Source organism: Homarus americanus, unplaced genomic scaffold, assembly GCF_018991925.1.
Source record: "Homarus americanus isolate GMGI-L3 unplaced genomic scaffold, GMGI_Hamer_2.0 scaffold52806, whole genome shotgun sequence".
Classification (NCBI taxonomy): Eukaryota; Metazoa; Arthropoda; class Malacostraca; order Decapoda; family Nephropidae; genus Homarus; species Homarus americanus.
This window is the reverse complement of record NW_024720773.1, coordinates 9,103,272-9,114,481: the sequence shown is the minus strand read 5'-3', so window position 1 is coordinate 9,114,481 and position 11,210 is coordinate 9,103,272. Positions and strand designations below refer to the sequence as shown.

The following is an 11,210-nucleotide window of genomic DNA, read 5'->3' as shown; positions in this document are numbered from 1 at the left end:
ATACAGTAATATGTTACTATCTTCTGCAGTATAGTAAAATCCCTCTTAATCGGACTTCTTTAGTCAGAAGAAACTACAAAGGTCTGGCTTAGGGGGGTTTGTGTGGGAGTTATATATCTCACACGAGGCGTCAACAAAAATGGTGGAAATTTTTATTGTATAACTTGACTTTTTTTATCAATACCAATTAACCAGAAATGGCATTATGTAATGTTCTCCTGCTGTTATCATCTCCTGTGTATCTGTACAGGTATTAAAATATACAGTACCGTACTAAGAAAATTATTACTGTTCAATCCAAACCCTCAAGATAATAAAATATACATCTACAATACTGTGTACTGTACTATATACTACTTGGTAACCCAACTGTTTTGTTCATCCTTGACCCGAGTGTACGGCTGCTCCACTGAGGTCATGTTAGGTATGCATATTAATATCCTCTCCAACACATTATAAAAAAATCTAGGAACGCTGCCCAAGTATACTGTAGATGAGGGCAACTTGCATCTGTTTCAGTAATATTAAACATTTACTTCTGGGGATGGCTTTATGGAAAAGAAGATAAGGGAAAGAAGAAAGAATGGAAGAAATAGCTGTACGGTATCTTTTTAGGAATCCAATTGGCTTTACAGGAATCAATATAATTTTTAATAGATCACATAGCTAAATAAAGTTTGCTAAAGAAAATACTGTAATGATAATCAACACAAAGGCAACCAGGTGATGAACACTCAACACTGCATTTACTTTAGTTTATAATATCTTGAGATAAGAACGCAGGCAATTACACTGAGCCTTTTGTCATATTATTCATGCATCATAAGCTCTGAACTGCTAAAGACAGCCCTGAGTTACTATAGTGAGCTCTAAATTGCAAAAGTGAGCCGTCAATTACTAATGAGAGCTCTGAATTGCTAAAGTTAACCATGAATGAGTATAGAAAGCCCTGAAATAGTAAACTGAGTCCTTTCTAGTGTACAGTATATCACTATGCATTTTCATCTTCATAAATATTAAGGCGCTGAGCATTAACAAGCTCATTCCATTAATATAATTTTATTTTACTGTAAATACTGCATAAAACTGATATTACAAAAGTTTGAATAAAACTAGAGGAAAAAGGCCGTGTCAAAGAACTCATGAGCACCGTACGACACTTGACCCTTCATAACGGAAGATCAATGACAATGTAACCCATTGAAGTAGAAACACAACAAAAGTTAAAAATACAATTAAGAAAGAGGGAGTGTCAAGAGTTACTTCTATCTACACTCAACATTGAAAAAAAAATTACTAGTGCAAAGTGATTTGATGAACATTTATAAGTTATTACATATCAAGTCACACACATGTTGGAGGTTCACTGTTTATATAAAGCTGGGTTAAAATCCTTGTGTAAACAAGTTTCAGCATACCACTGTGAGTTAGTTGTGTTAATGAGTAGATGGCAATGAACAAGAACTAGCCATTGAAATACAGGTACCAGTGTGCCAAATAAAAATGATAAACCAATGAAAATAATGTAACTTAAAAGAGGATATACAGTACAGAAAAACTCTAAAAATCAATAATAAAAAGTATGACTAGGGTTTCATGCTTGATGTTTAAAGTATTAAAAATACAATGTAACTGGATAAATTTATTAATATTTTAAATGCCATGCTTTTTTCTGCACAATATTCAATGCACAACAGAGATGCACATATTGTACCATGCAATAATCTTATAAACTAAAGCTGGAAATACTTATATCAACCACTAACCTTAAATAACTTTTGTCTTTCAGTTAAAATTTAATTCACTGGGAGTAAATATTTAAGATACTGTATGCTATTAACTGAAATTCTTGTTTACTTACGGCATTAAAAAAATTGTGAGTAATGTTGAGTATTTAAGTGTTTTTAAGTAAAAATAATAAACTATAGAACCTTGCAATAACTACCATTATCTACCCTCATAATGACTCAAAATCAAAATAAAACACTGACAGACTGTGATTTACAAAAGGGTTACATTCCTGAAAATACTCTCATAATTTGATGCAAGTTTTCCAATAAAAAAAAATTATAAAATGGTGTACACAATGACGATAAAATAATATTAAACATTAACACAGTACAGCAATTTGTATCTGTACAAGAAGAGAAAAATATGAAACTTGAAACAAAAAAATCACATTGTCGTACCATTAACGTATATAATTGGAGATGCATTTTGTTCACTTCCAAATTCCACATTACCTCTTACAACTCTACTGGTCAAACAAATGAAATTTAAGAATACGGAATAATTTTCTTTTATTTAATTTTCCACTTATTACGTGAGAGTAAATGAAGAGAAGTTAAACAATTAGGCAACTGACTGAGTGACTTGTGTGGTGGTGTGAGCGACGAGTCTACGTGTCTTCACAACCTTATGAGTGTTGGAAAATAATGATTTAAGGCTGAGAAATACTTAAACAAACTGATAAATAACACACTACATTATTTTAACATTTTCATAATGGTTAACGATATTTTTTCTCGTAAATCAAAGCGTGGGCAAATTTTTTTCGTAACCAAGAATTTTCGTGAATCAAATTCTCGTCAATTGGAGTCTGCCTGTACACAAATAAAACGATGTAAATTATCAGACAACAAAAACACAACCATCAATTATCATCACACTTATTACTTGGAAAACTTAAACTGACACCAAGACAAACGAAACCAAAAGCAAAGAACCCATTAGATTTGACAAGTTAATTCTCAACATCCAGACCAGCTTTAATGACTTCACGTTCAATCCAAACATTAAACTATCTGTTGTTCAATGTAAGAAGAAAAAATCTTCTAATTTTGGTATATTTAAATTTACTTCTATTTAGTATATGCCTTAATAATGCTGGATCCTGCTAAGATTTGCTTTTATTTTAACACAGCAATAAACACACCATAGTCTTCATCAACTCACAATACACTAACCTAAGCATTGGCACAAAGATACACACAAGTTGGCAACAGGATAAAGAATGGCAACAGTTCTTCAACAAATAAGCAAGAAAAATATACTTTAAAACTTCACATCACACTTTATATAGCTGTAAACCATTTGCTCGATTTGTTTAAAATTTATAGCCCATTTATATTCTCTAAGCATTAAACAATACCTGTGGGAAAGAACTTATTTAAATTACTTTAAAAGCAAGTCAATTTCATCAGTCACACAATTCGAAAACCATTAAAATATTCTAAAGCATCGAGCTGAACAGTGTCTACGGTTATGGTTTTTCTTTTCTGTAAAATTATTTCAGAGGTCACTGGCAAGATCAATAAATCATTCAGTAACTTCATAAAAGGGGCATTCATAATAATGTAACTTGAACTTAAAACAAAATGATTGTTTCCAAGCTTCAGTCAAAATGCAACTTTCATTGTATTACCATGAATTGAATACAACTTATATAAAACTAGGCCCATGCTTTTACAAGGACAAAGTTTACCTTATTTTTGTGCATGCATATTTCTGCTTCTGATAAACTACCAGCCTGAAATATAATACATTTTAGTTGGTTTATCCAAGTCAACTTTAAATGCCATTCAGTGTCATATATGTGACCATTTTAATGAAGGTAGTTGTTGTAGAGATTCTGCCGGTCTAATGTTTATTCTCATCGGGTTTGCAGTCCCATCGATGATGTACTTCTGGTGTGAAGTTGATGATGCGTACGTGCGTGGCTTGGCATTTTTCTCGTTTAGGAGGAATGGGACACAGACGGTAAGTCACTTCATCGCCCTCTTGAGGAACATATTCTCCCTCAATACTGTAGATATTATTGGCATTACATTTATATTCAATTAAATTGTTCATATAAGTAAACACCGATACATTTGTGGTGTAAGTGAAAATTTATACTGTAATACAAATATAGAATATCTGCTTTTATATCAATCCTGCTTTCTCCAATTTGAGAAGACAAAATTAAAAGAAATAATCAGCAATTCTCAATGAATGGCATGAAATGAAGGATTGCAGTAGGAAAACCTAAGAATCAAGCATAGGGCGAGGTGAAACATTCCCTACGCCCAATCACCAAACACAGGAAGCCGGGAAAACCCCACTCACCTACCTAAATGCGTGTTACACATCCTCTGACTAAACCAAAATCTAGAACCCCATCAAACTCAAACTTGGCTCAGATTGGCCACAGCAAGGGAGAAAACTAAGCATCCTTTTTCCCAGGAGCCAAGATAAAGCCACTACTGTACAGATTTTCTGGTGTCCTGCAGACCAATTACTGTACGTGAAGGAATCATCCTTATTTTCCAAAACGGGTTTCCTCTATAATGCTTATTCTCATCTCAGGAGCATTGATTCCAGAATCAATCATCTTTGGTTCACCAAACAAAATTCAATCCCTCACAAAGAAGACAAACCAACTAAATGAGTCTAATGATTTTTCACTATAATGAAAAGTCCATGACACTCCAGATTAAGACCCCGGATCAACAACCTAAAAACTGATGACAGCAATGTGCTCACAATTGCAAATGAGAATTGCTTCTACTGGATTATGCATTACACACAAACCTGTGTCCAACACTAGGAGCTTCATTTGTTGACAACCCTACAGTACTGTACTCTATCATAGACTGACCAAAAACAGAAATATCCTCTAAATTTGTTATGCCTTTACAGTGCATTATGAGTGCAGAGAAAAAGACACTTGCTACAGACAAGGAAATTCAAGCAGAGTTGTGAGCTTTTGATTATGAGAGCGAGGAAGACCTGATTACAATATATTGTTTCGTATTTTTTTTTATAAAGTATCTATAAATGAGAATTTAAAAATGTATATAACTTCAGTATTTATCTTGCACAGTAATTTCCACAGAAATTAAAAAATAAATTTGCTGTCTTGTTTCTTTTCATTTCTTTACCCAGTAGTTAAGGAAATTTTCACCTAAAATTGAATTTGACTTGTGATGATACAATATTTTGAATTACTGTAGTGCACTGTACAAATTACAGTACAGTAATTTATGAATCATTATACAGGCAAGTATTTTTTATTAGTTTTAGCTGGGCAAATACAATGCATTTTGGGGGGAATAATTTTTTCCATATTTTAGGAGATTTATCACCTAAATTTGAGAACTGTATAAAACATATGATAACATTTTGAGTTACTATATAATGTATGACATATTATGATTTATTATACAGTACAGTATTTATGCTTCTGGATTAGTTCTGGCTCCTCAATAAAATGACTGGGCAAATATTATGCACTTTACTGATAATAACTTTTCCCATTTTTTTTAATAAAAAAAATGATTTTTCACTATATAATTGGATTTCCAAATGATTTAAATGCCAGATATAGAAACCTCGTGGTCTAATTATAATAAATAATAATACTGTAATAAATTAAAAATAGTAATTTCATATTATAAGGAAACTGCAGCTTTTGAGAATACTGTACAGTACTGAAATTTTATGATGCATTCAGTGTTAATATTTATTAAAACTACTAAAAATAATTTTCTAATTATCTGAGGCTGGTTTATCACAGGTAAATACGGTAACACAATGAATGCGCCTCTATATACATTACAGTATGGTTCCAATTGAAAAAGTAATCATTGGCTGAATTCTCATTCAACAAGACCAATTTTCCGAAAAGATCCCATGTTAAAAGCTGGGATGTGTTCCAGCCCAAAATCACTCATAATATCAACTTAGATTTGCTTCAGGCCAAAGAATTTTGATCCTAAAACCTAACAATTGTTTTAGTATACGTACAGTACAGTACAGTACTCTGCCTCAGGAGTACAAACAAATTGTCAGAGTACACTAGCCCGACTGGCTGCCCAATATTAAAATAACACAAGTTTACTTATTATGTATAATTGTAAGGTTAATGTAGCTGTGAAGTGCCATGTGACTTACTCTGAGATGTGAAGGAAGAGGTCATCGGCACCATCATCCGGGGTTATGAATCCATGACCTTTTGTTCGGCAAAAATATTTCACTTTCCCTTTTACCTCCGGGTTGCTGCTGGCTATTTCTGTCCTGTTGACATAAATAAGATCAGTTCTCACCTCTTATTCATTAAAAAAAAAATTATTCCAGATATAACTGCAAAAACTAATTGCATAAAGATAATTTAAAAAAAAATACTTAATAGCCAATTTCTGCTAAAATCATTTGGAAAAATTAAGCTGGCATAATACAGGTTGTACCTCTCTAGTCCGGCAACCTCAGGACCTGACCAGTGCCAGACCATGGAAATTTCCGGACCATGGAAATTCATTCTTGAAACACCCTACATAAAGTATAAAAACCTAAGATAGGACATAAATAAATAAGAAAAAGTAATTCTGTTAAAATGTTATTTCATTTACCTTTAATGCTACCATAATTCTGCTTCCAAAGTGAAGTGATGGTACTGTAACTAAAATTACATTTGAGTTACATCAGGGATGTAGGCTATTGGGCAAACTAAAATCGTTCCAGACCACGGGAGTTTCCTGACCACAGAATGCCGGACTAGAGAGGTACAACCTATATGACACTAAAAACAATGTTGCTTCACATTAATGAAGCTAAATACAGTATAAAATTTACCATTAAATTCTGTTTAAATTCAACAACTGAATACCTGTACTGTACTTTTGACCAATATGCGAGACTAATAAAAACGGTCTTATTTCAAGGGTACTGTACCAACTTAATAATTACAATAGTTTAGAGGCTGCAGCCACTATCTGGGATGCTCTTGTAATTGTGCATATCCAATATGGGGGGGATCACCCTTAGCTGCCTTGGGGGGTAAGGGTCACAACTACTTGTCTTGAAGATGGTGGCTAAATGCAAAGGCTGCCTTCTAAAGGCAAGTCTACCAGAGCTCATGTCTGCCTGGGCAGTACATGTTGTCATCAACTTAAATTCCAAGAAAAATCTGCCATTTGTCAATCAGTGGCTGGCTGACCACTTCAGAGACAATATGTTTCTCCCCAAACTCTTCCATGCTAAAATTGAGTTATGCTTATGTTTTGTAAGGTAGCTTTAGGAGATTACAATAATTCTAGGTATGTTTACAGTACAGTATATGATTATCAAGTACCATTCTAGGCATGTGTAGTAACAAGAGCAACCTGGCAGAGGGCACTTAAAAATAAAAAAAGGGGGGGGGGTGTCTCTAGCACACTATACAGTAAATGGATCAGTTCTTACGTTGATTTGGTGCGGTTACGTCTGGTGATGATGGGTGAGGGAATCTGAAGGAGGAACCCCTTGTTGGGACTGTCCGGGGTCAGGCTGCTTGGTGATGACATTATGTATGCTGAAATGAAAAAGGGAAAGAAATTTTTTAAACTATGACCTACCCTTTTCTACTGATAATACTATACCTACAGTAGTATTATAATTTACTAAATTCGTCATTGGGACAAAGCAGTGGGTTAAGCATTACGATAAATCTGTGGAATGTTCTAACTTCCTCTTTCTGTTGTATCTCTCATCAATGTGATCTGTATAATTGGTAACTGTCCTCACAAATGTTCTCATACATGTATTACTACAGTATTTATGCCTTTGTTATACCTGTAGTATATTTACCAATACTGTACAGTACTTGAAAACAATGAGTACAGTAACCCTAGGATATAATGCCAATATGCAACTCATTTTGATATAACACAAAATTAAGTGAGGTACTTGCTAAGTAATGCAGTAAGTACAGTACAGTACTGTCATTAATTTACATGTCTTGGCCAGCCCTCCCAGAGGCCTCAGAATCAGCAGATGAAGCAACAACAAGTGAAAAATGATCTAACAGTACAGTACTGTACTCCTCTCATGTAGTACAATCCATATCTATTTTATTTTTTGGGTGCCAACTTAATTTCCATTTCTATAAAATCCAGCAAAATAAACCATAAAACGTCTGGAACAGATGTGAAAAGTGTTATCCAGTGTGACCCTGCCAAACATCACAGGTTTTTCCCTGCATTAACACTGGACAAAAATTTCATAAAGTAAGGTAAAGGTGGAGCAGATGGTTAGTATCCGAAAGCCTTTATATATTTTGTTATTTTCCACAACTGTTCTTTGGATGATACAGAGTAATAAAATTGAAACAACATTTTAGTATTTTTTTTTTTTAGCCCATCCTTCAATCATAAGTTACTTGTTAGTGGGCACGGCATGAAAGAGGAGGAAAATAACGGTGTAAAAACACTGTGAACACTGATCATATGGCAGTAATGTCACGTCTCTACATGCTTTGTAGGCGAAGAAATAAATTATTTACCATAATTATGGCACCACAAGATCTCCCGTGGCGACCATGTTTTGGTTCACACCATCTGCTATATAGGAGCATCTGCAGTTTTTGTTAACAAGTCAAGAAATGAACGATGATCTCATCAGGCTTGTTTATTACGATTCATATTGGATTTAAATTTTGTTTTTCTATCAATGTTTGGATTATAGTAAGAAAGAAAATTGAAACAACAATGCACACTGCACAGGTTAGGAAGTTAGGTGAGGCTAGTTCGTTTAGGTAAGGTTCTGCACATTGTTGTTTCGATTTTCTTACTTAGTATCATCCAAACAACATCTGAAAATTTGGTGCAATTCCATAAAGTCCTTCTGGTCCTAACTGTCTGCTCCACCATTACCCAAAGAAACAAAGAACAGACAGATTGCATGAATGGCTAGCAAGCTGATAACTCGTGAAATGATAACTAAAATAAAAAAAACTATACTGTACTGCAGTCGGCTTTGGCTGATACAGAATTAATGATAAGGAAAAGGTCTAGGCGTTGAGATAGAGGAGTCTCGGAATAGAGCGCAACAAGTACGAGCAGCAGTAAAAAAAAAAAAAAAAATTTATGAATTGCAAGTCACACCTTCAGTATAATGACAAGAAAATGTTCCTTAAACTTTATCCATACAGGCATGGAAACCTTATCTCCAGAAAGACAACATCCCTAGAAAAGATGCAACACAGTGTGACTCGGGTGATTCTGGAACAGTCATTTTGATTACCGGTATCTAAGACTAACAACTTCAGACAAGGCACAATATGGCAGATCTCACAGATTTTCAAAATCTTAAAAGGCATGGAAAACATGAACTTGAGCCATTTTTGTGTAATGTTATACACCACCATGAGAGGACACAACTTCAAGCTCGACACAATGTCATGCAGGGTGAATATAAGAACACACTACTTCACACAGCGGGTGGTACAACTACTACACAATCTACCTCAAGCTGTGGAATTTAGAACAGTACCGGGCTTCAAAATAGCCCTTGACAAGATTATCGATAACAATGGAGGGATCCAACATAGGCCACTGGCCTCCTTATTTTAGCATGGTCACCTCTAGTGGTCATAAGTACAGTATATAATTAAGGTAAATACACTAATCCTCTAGAACAGTATCACAGATATACCAAAACTTTTAGGAATTTTTTCAAGAAGATAAAGGTGCAGTTAAGTAAATTACAATAGGTAGGTTTGGTAGGATCATCTTAGCTCTGATAAATCATATAATGTAGTTTCAATTACTATGTTTCTGAAATCATTCAAGTGTATGAAACTGTAACGTCAATAATGAAGTCCCCCATTCACCAGGTTGACATATGTCATGTTCACGGAAAACATTCCTTGTCATTATATGTGAATTCCTTGAGGTAAAAAAAAATGGTTGTGTCCTTAAGTAAAATTTTTCCTAAAGTTTATAGTTTTCCGATACTATTTTACCATTATCTTTTTTTTTTCAAATAATAAGACCATAAGTTGGCACTCGTCCATGAAAGTTATCGATACCATGCCACCTAATGGTTTAATGTCGACCAAGATAATGCTCGTACATTGACATGGAATTCCATAATTAACGCATCTTAATACTTGGTCTATGATGAAAAAAACTAATTCAAATGACCAAAATATAAAAAGAACGTACAGTACTTAGTTTATTCCAGCACCAATTGGACATTTGCCATCGTATCCTCCCAACAGGCACACAATGTAAACAATAGTGACGCTGTGTATTTACAACAAATCCCCTCTAATACATAATTATTCTTACAAGTTCAGTGTTTTATTCAATCTCTTACCTTTTCTGTCAGTTGAATTAAATGCGCTAATTCAACTTCTTATCAATAACAGGAAGGATGGGAGGGTAGCTATTACACACGTCCGTCCTCGGCTGTTGTCACCCGATAACTGTGGAGAACTATCTGCCAGTCAAGGCCTCAACCCCACACAACTAATCTTTATTTCCAAGTGATTGGTCTAATTTTTCTTATAAATTCATGGCATTTACATCATATATGACTATTTGTATCGAGATTTAAAAACTGTACAGAAATTCACATGGATAATGGAAATATCCAGATCATCTGTGAGTATGAGTAAATATTGAATTTTTACTCTCAAGAGAACTAAAACCCACACAGCCCATACTGGATATTAGATAGGTAGGCCTATATTTCTCGGTAATGAATCATAATACGTTAGTTTTTCTACGATAATTAGAGTACAGGTATTTATTACTTAATTCTTATTTTTTTAAACAACAAAAACTTCAGACTGGACGGGAGATATTGCATTTTGTCATTGCCAAAACAAACCCGCCCTTTACAACCTCGAATATCTAACCCCGCATGTGCCAGAAAAGTTCTTATTACTTTGTTGATAATTAAATAAACACCTTTATTGAGCTTTGCTACTTATGGCTGGTGAAGAATTCTTCGCGTTGTTTTTATTACCTACGGCTGATAAAGGTCTCATTTTCATAGTTTTAGCTACTTACACAAGTAATTTTTCATAGATCTTGCTACCTATACCTGGCAAATGATCTCTTTTTATTGTATTCATTTATTATGACTGGAAAAGATCTTTTCATAGTTTTAGCTAGTTTCATCTGACAAAGGTCCTCTTTTCATAGTTTTCATTACTTGCAACTGGCTTGTCTTCTCTTTATAATTTTCACTACAGCTCAAGGTTGAAAAAAGCCGCAAGCCCAGAAAACTGTGAGGTAACTTTTTCGGAGTGATAGTTATGAACTCTCGGAACAATCTGCCAGAGTGTTGTGACAGCACCGAGTGTGAGCTCTTTCAAGACCAGACTTGACAAGCACTGGAACCAGTTCAAATACATTCAGGAGCCAGTGCATGCCCAGTATACTTGTCAACAATGTGTAACAGTG

The 11,210-nt window shown here is 34.3% G+C and overlaps 1 protein-coding gene across 1 annotated transcript; it reads right to left on the bottom strand.

Moving 5' to 3' along the window:
- Window positions 1-1,629: 1,629 nt before the first annotated feature.
- On the bottom strand, window positions 1,630-10,246 carry LOC121861040 (cold shock domain-containing protein CG9705-like). The gene is made up of 4 exons (XM_042358526.1): window positions 10,117-10,246; window positions 7,222-7,330; window positions 5,935-6,057; window positions 1,630-3,805 (listed from the first exon to the last, which is right to left on the bottom strand). Exons 2-4 carry the CDS (start codon window positions 7,320-7,322, stop codon window positions 3,640-3,642), a joined length of 390 nt encoding a protein of 129 aa, XP_042214460.1. The 5' UTR covers window positions 7,323-7,330; window positions 10,117-10,246; the 3' UTR covers window positions 1,630-3,639.
- Window positions 10,247-11,210: the final 964 nt, after the last annotated feature.